The sequence below is a fragment of the Melospiza georgiana genome, chromosome 4 (genome assembly GCF_028018845.1).
Source record: "Melospiza georgiana isolate bMelGeo1 chromosome 4, bMelGeo1.pri, whole genome shotgun sequence".
In the NCBI taxonomy this organism is placed as follows: Eukaryota; Metazoa; Chordata; class Aves; order Passeriformes; family Passerellidae; genus Melospiza; species Melospiza georgiana.
In genome coordinates, this window is record NC_080433.1 from 56,720,836 (window position 1) to 56,743,136 (window position 22,301).

At 39.5% G+C, this 22,301-nt stretch overlaps 1 protein-coding gene across 1 annotated transcript in view; it reads left to right on the plus strand.

The window, feature by feature from the left end:
* The window catches only part of MET (MET proto-oncogene, receptor tyrosine kinase), an 86,825-nt gene that overhangs the window by 52,946 nt on the left and 11,578 nt on the right, over positions 1-22,301 (plus strand). The window contains 7 exon segments of the mRNA XM_058023294.1: positions 34-170; positions 2,455-2,628; positions 3,528-3,627; positions 11,773-11,991; positions 17,790-17,936; positions 19,946-20,102; positions 20,896-21,036. Coding sequence (XP_057879277.1) covers positions 34-170; positions 2,455-2,628; positions 3,528-3,627; positions 11,773-11,991; positions 17,790-17,936; positions 19,946-20,102; positions 20,896-21,036 — 1,075 coding nt within the window.

Genomic DNA, 22,301 nt, shown 5'->3' on the forward strand with positions numbered 1-22,301 from the left:
TAATCCACTGGTTTTATTTTTACCTCCCCTTAGAATCCTGTAATAACAAGTATATCTCCCACCTATGGCCCCAAATCTGGAGGAACATTGTTGACTGTAGCTGGAAAATACCTAGACAGTGGGAAATCCATGAGGATTTTTGTTGGTGAGCAACCATGTACTTTGAAAAGGTAATGCACTGACTAAAGCACATTTTAATACTGAAATGTCTTGATTAAAAGTCTTGGAGTTAAAAAACCAAACTCAAACATTTGCTTTCCTCTTCTTGTGTCACTTATTGGGGAATTTATAATACGCAGTATCCTGAGTTTAGGATACTTGAAAGATTTCTAGAAGCAACTATAGTTTTCTGGAAGTCTTGTTTATTCTCTAGTGTCTTCATTAACCTCATTAAAAGGTTGCACAGAGAAGTGTCAAATCAGCTTCTAATGGATAAGAAACTGCTTATTTCCCATCATTTTTGTCACCCTGATTCTCACACACTCAGCTCTCTCTCTTTTGTTAGCAAGAGCTGCTGTTCATGCAGCAGCTGCCAGCGAGCAGCCAGTGGGCACAAGTCACCATTTCCTGCTGCCTGCCTGGGTGGAAACCTGGCCAGGGTGACAATGCAGAGGAGCATGGGGTAGACATTTCTGCACTGCTATCAGAGAACAGCCTACAAAACAGAGGCAGCATCAGTTTGGCAGCATCATACTTCTCCTGGTATTTAGAAAATTGTTTTGGAGGTTTAAGCCAGAATTCCTTGTGGCTCTGTACTGGATCCAGCAGGAGCTCAGTCACAAATCTGTGATGTGTTTGGTCACCAAACACAGATTCTCCACTATGGGCAGACAAGTTCTGAATTTGGTAGCCATTCTATCATGGCACAAATCCAACTTGGTTCTCTGCTTAGGAACAGCAGAGTGATTCCAGAATTGTCACCTCTCTGGACAAAGCAGAATCTGGCCCACTGTGTTCCAGAAACAGGACATCCAGCAATTCCTCTGAAATTTGAGCATCATCTGATGATTATGGAAAGTTATAGTGGTAAAACTTCACACTTGTGGAGACCATGGGGAAGCAGTAGCCTATTAGTTAACACAAGACTCAGAGTCAGGAGAGATTAAATTTATTCTTTACTACTAAATGATTTATTGTATGTTCTTGATCAAATCAGCCAAGTCTGACTAAATCAAGGAAAAGGATTTAGATATTCAAGTGTGATCACTAAAAAGATCTTCATGATTTTTCTGTTCATTAATAGTTAGGGTTGCATTTCTTGGTGTCTTTGTCAGCTAATGGAGAAATAAATGATTCATTTGAGAATCTATTGGGAATTATTCTGTTATGGGGATGGGACAGCAGCCAGCTCAGAGGCAGATGTTGGTTAGGTGGACCTCTAGGTATTGAACAATAGCTGAGACTTTCCCAATAAGCATCTCCAGTACCCCTCTTTCTCACTAGCCAAGCTGCCTGGAGACTTCTGTGTAAATCTTAACCAATTTCTCAAGGCAGGTGTTTCTCTAGCTAAACAGGCAGCTTTCTCCCGTTCTGTGGGCAGCTAGAGAGCAAGATTTACTTCTTTCCTTTAAGAGGCATTAAAAAGCTTCCAGAAACAGATGAATGAATTGCTATCCCTTATGGTGAACCCCACCTTCCTGGAAAGCTTCAGAGGTGGTAGCAAATGTCCCTTTTGTCTAACATCTCTTACATTCTATGAGAACAACCTCACTTGCATGGCCCATGGATGTGCTTGGGGCCAAATCCCTGAAACCAGCTGGCAGAGTTATTTTTACTCCCCAGTCAGTTGCCACCCTTGTCTCTGATGTGCCCTGCTCCCTCTGGCCACATTTCATGCGCTTCAAACTTGAGGATCTTCCTGCTGTCCACTCACCCACTGAGCTCAGTGTAGGAGGAGCAGGACTTCCATGGCCAGCCATGATAGCAAGGGAAAGGTGAATATTCCAGACACTCCACTGAATTCAGCCAGCTCTTCTTGAATTTTGTCCTTCTTTCTCATTGCCCTCTGCCTGCCCCTCAGCATCTGGTACATCCCACACAAGCACCCTTACTTGAGGCTTTTAACACAGAATAATTCCTGTGGATTTGAAAGAGGTTACATTATTTGGTTACAGCAGATCAAGTCATTCTCCTTAAACCTGGAGCGTGCTCTTGTTTTCCAGGCTGGAAGCTGCCTTTGCAGGGTGCAGGGGCTCATGGGGTTGTCACCAGCACTGGGACAACACCTTCCATCAGGAAGGTGCAAGTCAACTGAACTAAGATTAATCTTGAGCTTAAGCCATGCTGTTGCAATTTCTACCTTATGCCATGCTTACTTGTTGCAATCTGATTATCCAGCAGGAAAATCAATTACTTTTTTACGAACAGATCCTTAGGCAAGGTTGGGGCTCAGTAAAGGACAGTGTTTTAAGCCAAGTACATGTTTCATAATGGTGACAAGCAATCTGTTTTCAGTCCTCCCAGCATATCGGCGAGCACTGTGGAGTGCTACACTCCAGCACAGCAAATTCCCCAGGAATATCGTGTGAGAATGGAAATCGATGAAGCTGTTCGAGACACAAGCAGCCATTTCACATACAGAGAAGACCCAGTTGTTTTAAAAATTCATCCAGCCAAATCTTTTCTTAGGTGAGTGAAATTTTCTTATATAAATAAGACAAGCAGCAAATGAACGAAGAACGGCTATGCTGCTCAGCAATCTATCAAAAGAAATTGCATTTTTATCTCTATCTTCCGTGCCAATTGTTTCTATTATGGTGCAGTTGCAGAGGGCAAATCATTTCCTTTCAGAGGTGAAGGAGAAGGGGGAAGGGTGCCTCTTTTCTCTTTGATTTCACTCCTAGCTGCTGCTGAGCCTACCTGTGATGTCCCACTGAGATACCCACTGCTCTGCTAAGTGTGTCTCCTATGCTGTGTCTGGACATTACACTGATTGCTGAGGAAAATCATTTAATGTGACAAGTCAGCGGACTCAGGAGAGCAAATGGATTTTAAAATAGTCTAAATCCAGTGCTATATAAACATTATGAATATATATGTATGCTAGAATGTGTGTGTTTTCAAGTGACAAATTTATAGTCCCAGTAGCTCTAATCCAAGCCATCTGCCTTTGCCAAAAAAATGTCAGCAGTAAAAGAGACACCTTTTTCAGCATCACTGAACACAATAGGTGAAATAAGTAAGTTAGCAAATACAAAGTACAGAAAAAGCAACCTCTTTTAAAATTTACGCACTTGTTATATACCCTGGCTTATCACAGTTTTAAAAATTGTTTTTCTTTTTTCTTTTTTTGATAAGTTGTTATAGTAAATGTAAAATTTGTTTCCCAGAAAAATTATCTCACTGCTCAAAGCTATGTATTTGCATTTACCCAATGCATATCCCTAATTATGGTTTTATGTTATCATTTACTCTAAAATATAATTTGTAATTAACATTACATTATCACAGCAGTTATTTATTCTACTTATCTTCTCTTCTTCTTTTCCTTCCTTTATTTTTTTTCTTCTTTTGGTGAATTTTCCTAGTGGTGGAAGTACAATCACAGCTCAGGGAATCAACTTGAACTCAGTGTGCTTTCCTCAGATGGTGATTACTGTACCTAAACTAGGCATGAACTTCTCTGTGGTGAGTCAATCTTAGAGAACACAATCTGTTATCTTTTCATCTTGGTGTAGTGAATGGTTGTGAATTTTCAGCCAAATACTTTGACTTTTGCCTTGAAACTTTGGGGCTTCTACTGATATTTTGTGTTTTCTGCAAAGACTGTTTTCACTGTACAGGAAAAATTCAAAACAAATTTGAAATTAATGTGAAGATAAAACAACTGTTTCCAGTAAAGCTTTTCCGAAGAAATAAGGCTAGTACAGTATCTGATAAGAAGATTTATATATTTCAATTTAACAATACAAATTGAATGACTAAACATGCAGCAGTGCAATATAAATATATCAGATTACACGACAAGTTCAGGCACTACTGTGATACTGAAGTGGGTATATATCAAAGGAAGAGGAGGAGTAAATATATAAAATCAAAATTAAGTATTATTTTTAATAATTTCTGTGCCAAAATCTCTTTTGGGGAAATCTGTCCTAACTTTGATAAGTTCATTGAGTTTTAAGATGGATTTGGGGTCTTGCAATTGGGTACCTCTGCTTAAACAGCAGGTTTCAATCAGAGATGTAAGTCTCGTTTTTTTTCTTTTTGTTCCTGAGTCGACACTACACAGTGTCCAAATCTAAACACAGATATGATTATATGATCTGCTTTAATTCTTATAGGGCAAAGATGGCATTTGCCATCTAGTTTTACTCTAACTGCCTTCTGTAAGCTTTTGTCTACACATTTTTGTTCTACCTCCAACATTCTCTTATCCTGTAAGGTTTGTTTAGTCTAACTGGAGCTAAATTGCTAAATTGACCTACACTCTTTATGACATGCTACTTACTGTTCATATTCTCAGCTTATTTCTAATGATCATCATACACTGTTTCCTGAATTGAATTCTAACTATCAGACCTAGGTTTGCTCAATGCATTTTAAATGGTACGTCTGCAAATTTGCAGTCTTTTATAGCTTCAAGGTCATCATATTCTTCATGATCCTAATTTGTATAATATTATGAGTGTCAGGACCTGAATTTCCGCAGCATGTAGTCGTGGCTTGTAATTTAATAGGTTCAGATTTTAATCTAAAAATCGGTTCCTTTCCAATGTAACACAGTGTTAAGTGTTATCAAAAAGTCACTTTACCCATCAGTCAGAAAATAAAATCTTCCAGTGAAATCTACCAAACTCAAAATTTATTAGATTTTGAGTAATGTGAGCATAATTATTTCTAAGAACAAAGGTTTTTGAAGGGAAATATTGTTGCTGAAATCAAGTCTTGAGATTTTGCTTCGTGCAAAGATCATTTGTTTGCTTTTTCTATTCCCCTGTGGGAATATGCAATACTGCTTCTCTTCAAGCCCTGATACTGTACACCCTGTCAAATATTTAGGACTTCTTAGAATCTGAACAGATTTGAAAGATCTGAAGTTTTAAAGAAAATACACTGTCCAAAAGTGACTGGCAACTCCAGGCAATAAACACCATAGAATTTACTCTTTCCCCCAAATATTGGGGAGCAACCTTGAGCAGTGTTTTGCTTTCATTCTGCCTTTAAGTTGCTGTTGAAAAAAATCATGGACTTAGTCAGTCAGAATTATCTCCTTTACTCTTTTTCTTTTCACACCGTGCAGTGCATTTGACATTTGCCAACAAACAAATCTCCTGCCACCGCTGATCTCTAAGAAATTGCCCCAGTGTATGAGCAGCTGTACACAAGCTCATTCTCCCAGCACAAAAGGTGGAATATAACCTGAAATGGCTTGTAATCCAGAGTGTTTTATACTTTGACATTGCCCAAGCAATATATTTTTGCTCTAGTGAAATTAAAGGCTTCTGGCACTCAGTTGCATTCTCTGCGTCTGTGGCAGCCATTTGTTCTGCCACTATTCTCTACCTCAAGCATATTTCTAAAGGAAGAGTATTAATTCTGTGGTAGAAAGGGAAGATTTATAAGTGGCAAAACAGGATTGTACTGTGTAACTGAGGAAATTTCTGGGGCAGGATGCCTATGGCCGTAGTCTTGCCCATCCTGCACTGGAAGTTCTGGGCTCTCTGCATGGGAGATATACCAAAAAACCCCAAGTTCATCCAGTCAATAATAAAAATAAACAACAATGAGGAACTATTTCCAGCAGAGATCCAGACCAACTATCCCTTTTATAAAGAGAAGACAGGTTGTTTTCCTGAACAGACCAAAGAAGTGCTCAAGAAGTGCTATAGCTGAGGTAATGAGTCTTTTGGCTTCCTTAATTTGGGAGAGGATAGCTAAATGAATCATTTTTTAAATTGTTATTTAAGCCCTTTTTCTTTTCAGTTTTCTCTCACTAGCCTCCTCCAAGAAGCTGCTTTTGTCAGCATTCAGAAACTCTGGCTCTTGGGAAAACCAAAGCCAGCACTGAGACACATCCCAAAGCATCAAAGGAAAATACAGCTGGGAGGGACCAGAGCAGCCAAGCATGGCCCACTTCCCTGTGCCAGGAGCAAATGTGCCCAGACCACTGCCTACCAGATACTTGTTTAGGCTGTTATTAAAGCTACTTGTGCAAGAAGTTTCACAATCTTGCTTAAACAAGCTTTAGAGAGAGCTGCTCTACCTGCTTACCTAGTGGTTTGGAAAGACTTCTTTCTAATAATTAACCCAAATCCTGTGGCTAATTACCTATCTTCTTGTTTAACCCTCTGTGGATACAAGCAACAGATAATCAGTCCCTCCTGCTAATTTTATATATTTGCACTAAATTATGATTCAACCTTTCTCTTTTCCAGTTAAAACAACCAAACCACTCCAAATTCTCCTGATAAATATTGTTTCCTAGAGCTCTTCTCATTCTTTCAGCCACCTCTCAGATCATGAAACTGGCAGTGCCCAATTTAAAATGGGTCTCACCTTTTCATGTCAGCTCTCTATCCTCACGTTTTTGTGGCCTAGAGTCCTGATGGAGTCACAATGTAGGTGGAGGGTCATTTCTGTAAACAGCAGGAGCTGTTGGGGATGCTCTGCATCCCAATTCTCAGGGAGCAGAGCCAGCAGACATGCCCTGGGGCATTTGCTTTTCTCTGCCTCTTTCCATCCCAGTGGTAGAGGTGAGTGGTACAACTGATACAAAGTTTTTCTGGAAGAACTTCCTATACGAAGTGCAGTTTCACTGAGACTGAAAAGTTTTGGGCACAGTATGTCAGCCCTCTGCAGAAGAAACATTAAAGTTGAGCTTTTCAGCATTCATGTTTGTAGTTTAGTATCTCTGAAAATTTTTCTTCAATAGAGCAAAAAATGCCTTGTTTCTATTTTACTGTATTTTTTTCATATTTATTTAAATTTCCTTAAAATTGTTCAGTACTGTGTTCACACTTGTTGTGTTTATATTACATTTTATGTTAATACTGTCAAAATAATACATTTTGCCTCCTTTGTATTTATTTCAATGAGTGAAAAAATGTATTGAACCATATGTTTCAATAATTGCAATGTGGTTTTTTAAATTTCTATGTCATGAGTTTGTTTGATCATTTGTTCCAACTACGGAAAAAAAAAATTGGAATATAGGCAGTGCTGCATAAATTCCTAAAAGCTCTAGAGAAAGCATAAGAATACAGAAACCTTCTCACTTCTGTTCACATATCCAGTTCCTATGTGAGGTACACAAGCAGGGAAGCAGCTTGTTCCCTCCTTTCATTGTGCCTGTAAGAATACCCAAGGCACAGTTTGGAATAGTGTTTGATCAGGAACCTGTGCTGTAAGTCATTCTAGATGACTCTTCTGCTTCTGAAGCACTTGTGAGTTATTTTTTTTTTCTTTGAAAGCCTGTAGTTTGCCTTGATTCCCTCAAAGTGAACAAGTGGTCATTTGGGGATCCTTTCTTGTGGCATTTTTAATATGCCATTTATTAGCTAATTTCAATATATATTCCCTCTACCTAATCTCTTCTAACAATGAATGTCCCAAGATATGCAAGGCTGCAAAACTAAGAAGAAGCTTTTTTATTACATGACCTTCAACAACTGACTCTGTAGCTATGCAACATCTTCTCTTTCCACAGACTTTTAATTATCTCTTCAGTAAGTAGTCTTTTGAATGTTCTTCAGCATTTTTAAATTTTTCCCTGCCACATGCCATTTCCTGTTGTTTTACAGGACAATTTTAAAAGAGTCTAAAGTTCGTTCAATGTTTCCAAGTCTGTAAGCAATCCGTAGTCATATTCATCAAGATGCCTAGAATTCAGCAGTGAGTGTCTACCTTAGATGTATTAAATAATGATAAAACAAATTCCCTGTAGAGTGCAGGTAGTGAGTGTGTGATTATTGAAGATATTCATGATTCCCTATCCAAAGACTCCTAGGCTTGGATCCTCTATCTCTCCTGACTCCGGGGCACAAAGCTGCCACAGAATCCCAGTGAAGTGTTCCCCCACAGAGGGGAAAATTCATCTTTCTTTCTGTGCCAAATCTGTAGCTCACACACATCTCCTGCCAAGAAAAGGGGACAGCAGGGGAAAGCCCCTGTGTGAAATCACCAGGGTGCCAGGGATGCAGTGCTACAAGGTACATTGACCACCCCAAGCCCAGGGAGGAGTTTGGACTCCCAGCCAGTATTTACCATGTCGTGCAAAGGGCTGGCTCTCAGACCCAAGAGCAAGAGACATTTTACTCTACCTTCTGCTCTCATGATCTGATAGACTAGAAGCATCATCTCTCATGCCTTCATCCAAAAAGAACACGAAAATAAAAAGGCTACCAATACATCAGGATCATTCATTGTGCCACCCAAAATGGCAGCAATAGGCAATGAATTTGCTGAAAAACCCTCAGGATATGCTCTACACAGAAAAGTCTTCTGAATGGGCTTCTCTTCATGTTGGATCTGTATTTTCTTCTCTTTCTATTGAGAAATCATCCTTTGGCAAGGATGGTTGGAGAGTCTCCAGGTCTGTCTTTAGCTTCATTCATCTTTCATTCTTCACTGGAACTCCAAAAGTTTACTTTTTATGAAGGAACAAATTGGCCCTTTTCTCCTTTCTGACAGCTGCAGATCCTGTAATACACACCCAACTGCCCCTCTCTAATCTGGGTCAGCTGCTGGGAGACCTCTGGAGCTCAGAGATCCTCCCTCATACTTCTCCTGTTGTTCTATCAGATGAAAAAGAATTGAATTGGGCACTGAAGTTCAGGTTCTGTAGGTCAGGTTTGAATTAATTGCCTCAAGGGTCATATTTTACAAATGGAACAAGAATACATACCTTAAGTGATGAGTCATATGCATTGTGCAATGGATTATTATTCCCTTTGGGGTATAGCATTTACTTATGCTTGTGAAATGCTCCATAATTTTTATATTTTTTCTTCCTCTTTGTCTTCAGATGTAGATTATTGTCACAAGAAAAATGTAGGCTTAGCTTTTAAAGTGAATCTACTTTAAAGTTTAATTAAATAAAAGTTAAAGGTGCTGGGTGATAGGCAGTATCTTAATTGAGAAGGCAATAGATTGAATTAGGGGGGTTTTCTTGGAGATCCTCAATCCAATATTTCTTGAAAACTAAACCGTCATATTCTTCAATTGCTAAAACCAATTTCAAGGTAAAAATGTCATGTCAAATCATGTACCAATAAGGGCATTGCAAATAAGATTTTTCTTGACCTTACCAATCAGTCACATTGCATCCCCTCCAAAGAGTATTATTAGATTTTTATCATTTTCTGAAAGCTTCTGCTTCAGAGACCAGCCTGATAAAGTAAAGTATCTGATTCTAATAGATAGCCACAAACAAAGTTATGAATACCACTGCTATTCATTTAATGGACATCACTACTCTGCAGTAGATAAAGAGTCTAATGAATTTACATTAATCAAATAAATATAATGATTACTTGGGACATACTTGGGTGCATAATTATATATATTTTAGTAATCCTTTTTAAGAATCGACACAATATGATAGATAACAAATATTCATACATCATGGAAAAGTATGGCTTGATCATCCATTGTACTAATGATGCATCTTATTATTTCCGTACTAATTGAAATTAATTTCTAGATCTATGTGATAGAACAAAGCCTGAGATATAGTCAGTGTTGTATAACAAGGTATTCTAAGGAACAATCTGATACTGTAAGCAAATGGAGCAAAAATCTGCCTTGTCTTGTGTCCCACAGTTTACCTTGTTGACATGAGGGTTACAAAAATATTTCTGAATTTCTGCTAGGAATTTAAATGGGGAGTTAGATACACAGGTGCAAATGCCATTAGCATCACAGAGAGCTCCACCAAGTTAGTTAACTGAGCGCCAAACTCACAGCTCACAGGCACATAGGAGCTCTAAAACTAATGCTCAGAATGTTGAAAATGTTTCCCTTGGCAGATTCAAGATTTCACAATATTATTCACAGAAACATGAATTGCTGTGGTGATAACAAAAACCCCTGATTTACAGCTGGTTTGCAGCTAATTTAAACCCGCTTTTCCAGCTAAAGTGGGTATATAGCTGATACAGCCTGAGTGATTTGAAAAAGCACAATTACATTGCATTAATTTAAACTAATTTCAAAGCTCCTTCAGGCAGCATTTGGTAATGAGAACAAATTTATTTTGAAAAACAAAACAGAAAAATATGTATTTTGGCCTTCTCTGGATGCACAAAGGTATTCAAGAGCATTGTTGATCTTCCAAGGAAATCTCTTGTAAAACAAATGTAAGCTTTATGATGACAAGGAGCTTAGCCCCATTCTTTCTGGAACATATGTCAGATATGCTCCTTTATATTTTGTAAAAAAAGAAAAAGCTTGTCCTTCTCTCAGGGCACAGTGCAGAAGGGACTATTTACAGACAGTTTGTAGAGCTGGAAGAGAAATGCTTCTGTGGAGCTGGAGCTACTGTGTTTGTGCCAGAAGTCCTTCAGCCGTGTCGTTGGTGGGCAGCAGGAGGGGCAGGCCAGGGAGGGAGGGCACAGTGCAATAACAACAGTGCAGTAACAGCGCAGGGCAATAACAAACAGCCCCTCTGCAGTTGTGTGGTGCAGCCGGCACGCACCGTGCCTCCCACTGGGGCTGTGGATGTGCTGCTGGCATCGTAAGCAAAGTACTCCTGTAGAAACCTTCACAGTCCAGACAAAGCTGACTCTTCTAGAGCACCAGTAATCTAATTAAAGATTAGATTGTTGTCTAAGGTGGATCAGATGGAACCCACTCTAGATGAGCTGTTGTCCCTGTCAGCTGCAAAGGCAGTTCAGATGAGTCCTGCGTTTTGTACTGGATCACATCCTCATAGCACAGAGCATCCTCTCAAAGGACTTCTGATCATGGGGTGCAGCTTTCCCCCATTGCAGGCTGCCATGAGGAGTAGTGGCAGTGAGGGGCACGTGTGGCTTCGTGCCTGTTGTCAGGCTGCTCCTGCACCACAGTGAGGTGAAACTTCTTGTCCCTACTGGTCCGAGATAGAGTGCAAAGCATTTCCCACAGGCAACGCTCTCAGCAGGAGCTTGCAGGACTCTGTACCTCAGCACCAAGTGCCACACATCTGGGGCCCTAGATACACATTTTAAGAATATACACTTTGCTGAGCTTCTGTGGCCCAGAATCCACAGTGGCTTTGGCTCTAAAGCCCTTTCTCAGAGTCCACAGTGCCTTTTGGAAACATAGCAACTTAGCTGCACTGTGGGTAAACAGTGCTTTACTTCTGTTTTCCACTGTTCCAGTTAGCATTGTTGGCTTTTATTTTGTCCTCTGGTCCCTTACTATTGCTTTGGTAGTGAAAAAGAAAGAGAAATCCATGTTGCAGTCACTGTGACAAGCTGGGAAACCTGAACTATAGCTGCTCAGTACACCAGGCTAGCCTCCTGATGGTCCTTGGCTTTGGAAATCATTTTCCATTAATTATCTGCAAAATATTTACTTTAAAAGTGCTGTGAACAATCAGGCCAGGAAGCTTGTTTACTTGAACATTTCCTCAACAAGAGTGCAAACACCATTGACGTGAAGTTTTTATACTTTTCTCCCAGCTCTACATAAACGCTGTGTAGCACTGATCAGGATTTTGCTTTGGTTAAAGGAGAACAAGACCTTTGGTGTTTATTTTTTCAATATATGTGTATTGTTAAAGAAAGCTGCATTAATCAGTGACTTCCTCTCCATGTAGATACTGCAACTACCTCTTTTTTTTTCTTATAGGCATGTAGCCACCGCTCTAGCTCAGAGATAATCTGCTGTACAACACCTTCACTGAAAGATTTCAATCTCCAACCACCCTTTGTGACCAAAGTGTTCTTTATTTTTGATGGTGTCAGCTCCCTGTACTTTGATTTTGATTACGTAAATAATCCTGTATTTAAGCATTTTGAAAAGACAGTGTTCATCTCAAGAGGCAACCAAAATGTTCTGGAAATTAAGGTAAGAAATGCTGAAATAAGTTTTTCAATTATTCTCAAGTGCACATCAGCAGCACAGCGTGGAAGAGACGTTTTGCTGAAATAAAGGAAGCCCCGAGGAAGCGAGGGCAGAGAGAGCACTGTGTTCAGTACTGCCTTCACCCCAGCCCACTTGTCACCATTTAAAAGATTCAGAGCTGAAAACAAAGATGTGTGTGTGTACCAGGGTGGTTGTTGTCATCAGGTGAAGTGGGAGAGGGGCTTTCCTTGTCCTCGTGGAGGACCACGGAGCATCAGCTTCGGAGTGCAATGGGCTGCACCACCAGTTCAGGATTAAACATGGCCAGCAGCCCAGAACATGAAGTATGTGGTCTGTGTGTAAGCCCTGGCTCTTACTGTCCCATGGTTATGTGTCCTTCCTCACAAAAGATGTCGTCTGGCTTCTTCAGTTCTCTGGAGCTGAGGGAAACTCTGGCCTGCGCACAAAGTCACTCATGAGGATCAGTCACTGCTGTAGCCTAAATATTTATGGATCCATGAAAAATGCAAAGTTGATGCAGAATGCCTATTCAAAGTGCACTGAGAATAGCCTACATAGCACTGAGAAGCATCTCTTAGGAATTTGGGGTCCTCAATAGCACAGGTCTCTCTCTAATACAATGCTGTAGAGAAAGTTAAATCCATTTTGCGAGAGTCCAAGAATGCAATTTCTTGAAGTCTAGTTTTTTCTGAGTATTAAATAGAAAAGTTATAAATATGGGTGTTTCTAGTTTACACTGAATGCTTATGAAAAAATGTTGGTATTTATATGTTATTTACATAGATATCTATAATCTATATAAAATATAATTGATAAAAATGTTTTATGGAAGATAATCAGTCCTAATGCTTAGGTTATTTCTTTGTGTCACTCCTGCATAGGTCTGTAAGCCAAAATTTTTACCCCATCACAATGAAGAAAGCTTGAAGCCCTAAGGTCTTTGAATCTAACATGGTCCAGTGGGCCAACTTCTGGGCTGCAAGACATCAGAAGGATTACTTCAGAATTCCTGTCAGCCATGCTGAGTTCCAGTCAAACTCTGCATATTAATCCATATCTGCAAAGGGTTTTAAGCAAATACCAAAGAATAATTGGTCTGATTTTTAGTTTTTACATTGTTTTTTTCTACTTTGAGCTCTTAGCCATGCAATCACTTCTTCCTCAATGCAGAGCAAATCTCTTGCTCAGTTATGGAGAAACGCTAGAAAGAGTTCTGATGTGCAGGTCAACAGATCTGGGAATATACAGCTGCTGCATGGCTCAGTGCCTCTGTGCAATGACAGCAGTGTTTTCCAGTATTTTCCAAGTCATGCATATCAACCAGTTGGAAAGAGGACTAATTTGGGGAAAATTTCAGAATAATGTAGATTGGAAGGAACCTCTGGAGGTCTTCATATTCTAACCCCATTGCTCAAAACAGGGCTGAAATAAAAATTAGGTCAGGCTGCCTATGGCTTTGTATACATGAGTTTTGAAAATCTCCAAGAATGGAGATTCTACAGCTTTAAAAGACTCAGCTCCACTTGTCTTGCCTGGTGTATCTTATGCTTGAGGTCCCTTCCTAGCTCAATGACCCTCTTCTGTACTTCATCCAGCTTGTCAGTACCTCTCTATTTCTGTGGGGTTCAAAACTTGACACAATTCTCACAATTCAGCTCCACAAGTGCTGACCAGAGAAGAACAATCGCCTTCAATCTACTGGCTTTGCTGCTAAAATGTGTGCAGAGCCTTCATCACTAAAGTGGCATACTGCTGTCTAATTTCACATTATGGTCCAGCATGTCAGTCATTTTATTAAGTCTGATATCATCTGAAAGCTCAAGGACAATGCATCCTCTCCCTATGTCCAAGCTGTCAAAAGATCTTAAGCAGTATTGGTTCCACTATCATATAAAGATTTGATCTCTGTCCAATCTGGTTTTCACTCATTTTATATACCATCCATCCAGTCCATACCATCTTAAGTTTTTTTCCTTGCTAGGAGAGGTTGTGTTGCAAAACTTGCTAAAACCAAGGCCTGCTTGTCCAATGCTCTCCTTTCTTCTAGAGAGCCAGTCCTGTACTCCTAGAAGGTTGGGCAGGCAAAATACACTCTTGGGAAACCTGTGCTGGCTGTTCCCAGTCGTGTTCTTGTCCTTCCTCTGCCTGGAAGTGCGTCCGTGAGGACTTGCTCTATAATCTTCAGAGACACTGAGGGTCAAAAATTAGTTGGTTTTTAAACTCTCTACTCTGCTTACTCTTTTATTCTCCCTGTAGAAGTCTCTGGTGCTGTTTATTGCTGGGAAAAAAACCCATTTAGATAAGAAAGGCTGACTGAGGATTGTCATAGTGACAACTGACCAAAGTCACAATTTTGTAGTATTGACCTGCAGTGATGGCACCCAAGGGAGATGTCTCCCTAAGCCTAATGTCCTGGTTATTTCCTGACAACTAGCTGGAGAACAGCATTAGTGAAAGGTGGTCTGCATGAACAGGCACCAATTTAGCATCTTCTTCTAAATAGAATTAGTTATAGTGGGGTGCTTCTATCAAAACTGTGAGACAACTTTCAAAAATTATAGTCAGGAGCCAAAAGAGCATTACAAGCCATATTGGCAACACTTCCCCCTCGCCCTGTACCCACATTCAAAAATACACACAACTTTACATGCCTCATGATCATATTTTGTGCAGTAATTAAGCAAGCTCAGCATGAAATTAAATGGCAGCTTGCTTCAGTGAACAGTCTGTTCTACCAAACCAAAGTTCTTTTATCTCTTTCTTAATTAGTTTCAGAGGGGAGGAGGGAACTTTTATCACAAGTTTTTCAATCTAACTAATCTAGTGTGACATATTTGGCTTTCATCAAATGACAGTGGGTACCGATTGAAATGTTCTGTTTGGTTTCCCCTGATGACCACAAGATGTTTTTGTAAGAAAATGTTATACACAAGAAAACATTAGGTTTTCTATTTAAAACACAGTCAGGGCACTGTGTGCCACAAATGCCAGTCCTCCTTGTCTTCAGTGCCAGCCTCTCTACATCCCACATCATCACTGTCTTCCTATGCCAAGTATGTGGCCCTTTCAAGTCTCTTGGTGCCCACCATGCCCCAGTCAGAGGGGTCATGACAGACAGCTCTCTCCTTCAACACCATGAAGACACCCCTTCAGAAGGACTCCCATCTCCTGCCAACATGGAAAGCTGTCAGGGCAGGAGAAATACTGGTGTTTCATTCCTGAGTCTGCTGAAAAGGACAGAGTCCACTTGCTGCCTTCCCCAAAAGCCATTAATCCAGACCTGCAAGCTGGGCTGCTGACAGATGAGAGCATCCTAGCTGTGGGGAAACCCCCCCCCCCCCCCAAAAAAAAAAACCAACCCCCCAAAAAAACCCCACAGAAAACTAAGCAACAAATAAATAAGAAAAGCATCTTTCTTCAGTTAGCCCAGAGGCCTGGTCTGTTCTGGGGTTGTGATTGTGCACTAAGATGGTGCAGGGACTCTGTGCATTGTTCCAGAGGAGACCTAGGCATGGGCCATGAGAAACAAAAGTATATTTACAAATAGAAATCTTCCACTAGAGAAATACATAGCACAGTTGAAATTCAATGTGTAACAACTGGCATGCTATACAGCACATCTGAGATCCTGGCTGCATTCTGGCACTTCTGTCTTAAAACTCTGAGTTCAGTAAGTTTAGAGTAGGCAAATTAGTAAGTTTAAAACTTACTAATTTGCCTACTCTATTCTTAAGCCAGTGCAACACTTTCTTTATGCGCCAATCATAAGGAAATCTTCTTGCCTCTTTATAGGTCACTCTACTGTCAATCTTTCACATGGCGTAGGAAATCATTACTCTCAAAACCTGGTCCAAAAGACAGCAATATGGAAACCGTGGTATTTTTGAGCAAGCTGATGAGGAACCTCTGCAGCTGCAGTAACTCCTCATTCTCCCCAAGTCAACTGGCTCACTCTGCTTAGGAGCCTCAAAATTGCTTCTGATACCAGTCTCAGAATTTCCATCCCTTATTTAGTTTACTGTTCTTCTGCTTTCGGACTTTTACCCAAGTTATCCCCATCTCTCTAAAAGTTGTGAGGTGGCTGTGCTATCAGGTTGGATTGCAACAGCTACCCAGTACAGCTTGAAGATTACCTTCTCCAGCTTGCATTCAAGGGGATTGCTCACCAAGAAGGGGGTAATACACATTTGAAAAGAGGAAATATTTTTTCTCAGTTCTCACAGGAGCCAGTTTCCTCCTTTTCCTAAAATTGTAGGCAAATTCTGTTGTCCCAAGAAGAGCAAAACCACTGCTAAGTGTTTTGAAACTTTTAATATATTTAGATATCCTGGTGAATATAATTGAGACTAAAATATATTAATGGTAACATAATGTTCATAGTAGTAAGTAAAGGCTGCCATCTCTATAACTAGGTAAAGACCACCTTAGGAAATATCAGCTTGGTTTTTTTCCTATTTTTCCATCAGTTTTGGTGGAGAAAAAAATTCTAGGCTTTGATGTAGAAGAAGAGACCAATCAACCACACTCTCCAGGATGATATATTTATCCTGAAGATGGAAGAATTAACTTCAAGTCTTTTGAGGTACATCATCAGAGGAAAGATGTGGCTCACAATCTGCCACAAGTCTCCAAACAAATGAGCAATAAGCATTCATATGCTCCCCAGCCCAGGAATATTTTATTACTTAACACCAAACAGAATGGCTTCAATGAGACAGAAGATAGAGTGCAAAATGGACTTTTATGGCTAGCAATTAAAAAGCATTTACCTGGGGTGTGGCTTTGCCATCAAAATAGGATATTAAACTGGCTCTCCTATACATTTGTTACAGTTTTCTCAGGGTTCAGTCTCATTCTGAAGCAGATCTAAAACATATGCCAAAATAAGATTATTTTTTGCCCCTCAGAATGGAATTCTTGTTTTCTTTCCAATATACAAGGCTTCACAGTGGTGTCAGCTGTGATGCCTTCCTCCCTTCTCATGGAAAACTCCCAGATCCAGCCCATATAAACAGCCTGTATTAGTCCTTCCCTTCTCCCTTCTTTCCTTCAATCCCACTTAGTATGTCTCTTCTTTCATCTTGAGCTGGGCTGCACATGGGCCAGGCCAGCTCTTAAATAGAGATGCACTCCTGAGCACAAAAGATCCTAAACTTGGCCTTTGGATTCTGCTGTCACAGAATCAGAAGCAATAATTTCTCATCCAAGTCTGGGATGTGAGAGCAGGTTTTCTGGGTAAGAAGTAAAATTTTCATGCCTCATCTTTACCAAGAATTTTTCCTTTTTGGTCTGTGGAATATCATTTTAACAGACTTGTGTATTATTTTAATTAATTACTTCTTCTTGAAAGCTTCATTTCTGCTACCATAACCACTTGCAAAACAAAATGTTTAAGATGCCTTAAGCATGTGGATAATATAATGCCAGTTTTGTGTAAACAACAGTGTTAAATAACGTGTCCTTTCTTAAACAAATTATGCAAAAATCTAAACAGGACCAACAGGATTAATCCCTCAGACATTTAAAATTTCAGAAGTCTGTATGAGCTGTATGAGTGACAGCAGATTTTATCTGTAAAGCTTACCATCCTACACTGGCCCCTCTGTCAAAGTCACATTTACATGAAATAAGCCTATACATGCATATTGACGGGACAGTGTAAGTTCTCATTAGTCTTTTATTTCACAATTTAGTCTTCATTAAAAATATCTTCCAAGCTTATAACTACTTAACTTTTATGAGATGGTTATGTAATATGAAATTGATTTTTTTTTTCCAAGGGAAATTACATTGATTCAGAAGCTGTTAAAGGTGAGGTGCTAAAAGTTGGAAACAAAAGCTGCGAAAACCTTCTCCTGCAGTCGGAATCAATTCTGTGTACGGTTCCCAGCGATCTCCTGAAATCCAACAGCGAGCTAAATATAGAGGTGAGGCAACTGCACCACACATGAGATATTAATGCCATTTTTATTATTACTCACAGTGTCACTATTGAACCAATAAACTTTAAGCCTAAATAAAATTTAAGCCTAAGCCTTTGCTTACAGAGATATCTCTATCCCTGTTTGTTTGGGATGGAAATTCAAGTAGTATCAGCTATTTTAAAATAAATATGATCGTCATTGTTGTTATTACCTGTTTGTACAGAGACTTTATGGAGCCTTAGGCACAAAGTAGGACCTGAACTAAGCACAGAAATAAAATTATAGTTATTAATCCAAACACAAGAGGAAACATGTGGGGAAGAAAGAGAAGCTATAATGGAGCAGTTTTAGTTTGGAAATCACAAGCCCTTTTTTCAACAAAACATTCTGCTGCAGTCAAGAGGATCAAATCTTTCCTGAAGGTTTTTTTGTTTTCTTTTGGTCTGCATTTTATAATTTCATTTCAATTCTTTTTATAAGAAGAAGACACTTGGGACAAATGATTGAGTCATTGCTTTAAAGGTGGTCTCATTAGAGTCATTCAGTGTGCTACTGCAAATTTGAATTGTAGACATACTGATTTATAGAATAAGACATAAATCTTTCAATACATTTTTATTTTTTTAAATATATGGAAAAAATGAAATTGGAATGGAATTGCTTTTAAACTATGAAACTGTACTCTGATTCACTTAGAACAGTGGAGACTTTGCTGGTCATGTAAGTGTGGTTAGGATCAAAGTCTATGTAAGCTCTTTGAAGCAGGGACATCTATTTTTTCAATGTCTTTATTGCATTCATCTCACAGGATCCTGGGCTCTGAAGGATATTCCTATGTGCTACTGCAATCTAAGTAAATAGTAATAACTAATTTGACTTATTAATATGGTAACTAGTAATTTATTTTAATATCAATTTCTTTTTAAAGTAAGTATTAATTTTCTTGGATATATCAGTCAAACTATAAAATCAGATGCAGCTCTCCTTTTGGTGTAGGTCTCCCAGATTTTAAGTGCCTAGTTTCACAGAATAATACTTGTGCACAGGTTGCATTCAGTTAATATGTTGTATTTTTACATATCTGACCAGGACTAACATTGGATTCAATTAGTTCTACTCTGTGATATTTTCTTGACTTCTAAGAAACAGATATGTGTGACATGTTTCATGCACAGAAAAGGACAAAACATAAAGGGGTTAAACAAGGTTTCTACTTGTTTACTGGCAAGGAGACTCAGAAATTGCAGTCTGCCCAGCGAAGAAGAAAATTTGCTCTTTTGACGGGCAAATCCATCATTACAGTACCCAGAGGGATGAATTCCACAGGAGGAAGAGAGAAGATGGCCAAATGCATTCCAACTGACTGAGCTAGTGCTGTGTGACCTAAAACAGTTTTTCCCTGTCAGCTGCTTGGTGCTTGTTTGGTTGTTGGTTTTTGGGGATGGTTTTTTGTTTGGTTTTGTGTCTTTAAACTGTCAGCAAGCTAGAAGCTGGCAAGGGACAGGCTCACGTGACCTTGGGAACTAAAATGCAAGCACGCTGTCAACAAGAGAGTGAGTTTGATGTTACAGCATATTTGTGCCAGAAGGACACACATTAAAGACAGTTGGGCTATGTTTTTTAATGCACATGTCAGCCCATATAGCCATAGGCCCATTCTGTGCAGCATATGAGCAAAAGTAGGAATATAACTTTTTGAATTAGCATCTGGTAACAGTGGAACCTTGTTATCCAGAGTGCATGTGAGTGCATGCTGTGTGTGTGGTGTGTCAAATACAGAGCTGTGTCACTACCAGAGCTCTTAAAGGTGAGAAATGAGTCATAAACATGTAGCTCTGTTTTCATGTACACCAATATAACAATTTCTCCACTCACAGTCTCTTATCGCAGTACAGCATCACAAAATCAAGATTTAATACATATGAGACATATCAGCTCATACTTTAGTACTAATAATCTAGTTCTTACTTGTCTTTGGAAATCATTACACTATTTTTTCTTTGTTATTTCAGTGGAAGCAAGAAGTTTTGTCAACAGTTATTGGAAAAGTGCTGATCCGGCAAGATCAGAATTTCACGGGACTAATTGCTGGAATTCTTTCAACATCAATCTTAATTTTTATCTTTTTGATGGTTTTCTTCTGGAGAAGGAAGAAGAAACAAATTAAAGGTCCATAATAGTCAATCCCATCAAATAATTCCATTATTATCTTAGATTTTAAAAACTGACATAACTTTGTGCTTTGCTTAACTGCCATGCATTGCCCTGTTGTAGCCTGTCAGCAGAGGTTTCACAATCAAGACCCAGTGTTTAGTTGCATTTCAGTGCTTGGCAAGAGCCTGAGCTGGGTGAAGGGCCACATTATGCCTTAAGCAGAAGGATTTCTGAGGAACTCTGAGCTATTAGGAAAACTTAGTAACTTCTTTTCCCTAATCAGCTTTGGAAGAGGGGATGGGTAAATGACATGCGTGGAATCACAAGTACTTCAGCTTCATCCAGGCTGTGCAGGAGTTGTGCAAGACACAGAGTGCTGCAGTCTCCTGGTCTTTTTTTCCCCCAAATCATGAACTTGGTCAGACTTCTGTTCCTCACTGGCCCCTGTGTCTGGGTTTCCTTCCAGTGGGAGCAGCCACACTATGTAAGGTGGGAGGAGGAGGGGAGCTGGTGTATAACCAAGTCTTGTCCTCATGCACTGTCACAGTCAGACCATGAAGCTGCCCCTAGAGCCTTCAAAGCAGTCTTTGATCTTCCAGTATAGGTAAGAGTGAGTCTTCAACACAAGATTTTTTTCCAGAAAATCTTGCACTGTAAAATAGATCAAGTCCTGCACATCTGCCACAGCAAGAACCTAACCCTCTTCCCAGCAGAGCAGAAAATCTGAATTTAAATAAGTAGATAAATCAATATTGGCATACTGAAAACATGAGGGTTTTCTAATTATTGCTTTCTCCTCCCCCTCCAGATCTGGGAAGTGACCTAGTTCGTTATGATGGCAGAGTGCACACTCCTCACCTGGACAGGCTGGTGAGTGCAAGGAGTGTAAGCCCAACCACAGAAATGGTTTCAAGCGAATCTGTAGACTACAGATCAACTTTTCTAGAAGGTATGACTCTAATTAGGAATCAGTATGGAGGATATTTTACACATCTTGATTTTCATATGTCTTCAAATGATAGCTGTTTTGATCAGTATCCTAATTTCAGTTTCTCATCTGATTTGTCTGCAATTTTGGGCCTCTCTCGTATTCACAGGCTTGCTATTTTAACTGAGCTTCTCAGGTGCTTCCCAAGATCAAAGTCCATAGGATTTTTACTTTTACTCAGGTTGAAGGAATAAATAAAATAAAATTAGTAAAAACTCTCTATAAGTATGCTCCACAAGTTATTAGGAGCTAGTGTATATAGTGATTCTGTGTTGTCATAAGATCCATTGCACCATGCCCAAATCCCCTCAGAAAAGGCTGATTTTAATGATAACATCAAGTGGCTGTAGGTTTAGTGTGTCCCAGTGACTTCCTACAGTTATAATAAAGCAGTTCTGTTGGCCTGACATGGCACATGGAGTTTTGTAAACTCATATTCTTTTGTCTGTTAATGCCCCTCCTGTAAAATGGGACATTGTATAATGCAAAAATGTTTACTTTAAAAGTTAAGCTAAAAGGATATGAATACTGTGACAAATTGAATGGAGGTCCATATGCCATCTGCCATTTTGCCAGTCTCAGGGAATAATCCTACACCAAATACATTTTTGTGCTGAATAATGTGACCTTAAAGTGGGTATTCTTCAGAAGAGCACTCTGCTACACTTGTCACACCATGCTAAGATCCTTTAACACGTGTGGAGACCATTTTCTGTGATTACCATTAAAGAACCTTTATCTATTAGGAGTTACCACATTATGGTGTGTGAGATATCACAGATAATTGTTAGTCTTGGTGTAGACATAGTCTTGTACTATTTCAGGTGCTGCTGTATACAACTCAACAGAAATAACTCAAATCTTTGTTCCACCTTTGCAAGCCCCAATCACAGAGCTATCTGAGACGCAGGCCTGCTCCCAGCTTTCCCCTATTATTCTTTAATTGCTGCCACCAGCTTGTACAGGAAGTTTCTTGATTGAAAAATTTCCAAAGGGAAAGAAAATCCCGTGCTACTGGTCAGAAGGGAAAGTAGTACACGAGACAAAACTAAACTATGCAAAGATCCTTGGTGAAAGGCAAATCCACAGTGGTCATGCAGCCACTGTGTACTGGCAAAGTGCAGTGGAGAGTGCATCCAAGAAGGGTGTGTGTTCATCTAATGGTCCTGCAGCAATTTGATGTCAATATTATCAAAGAATGAAAGAAAAGAAACATTAGAAAACAT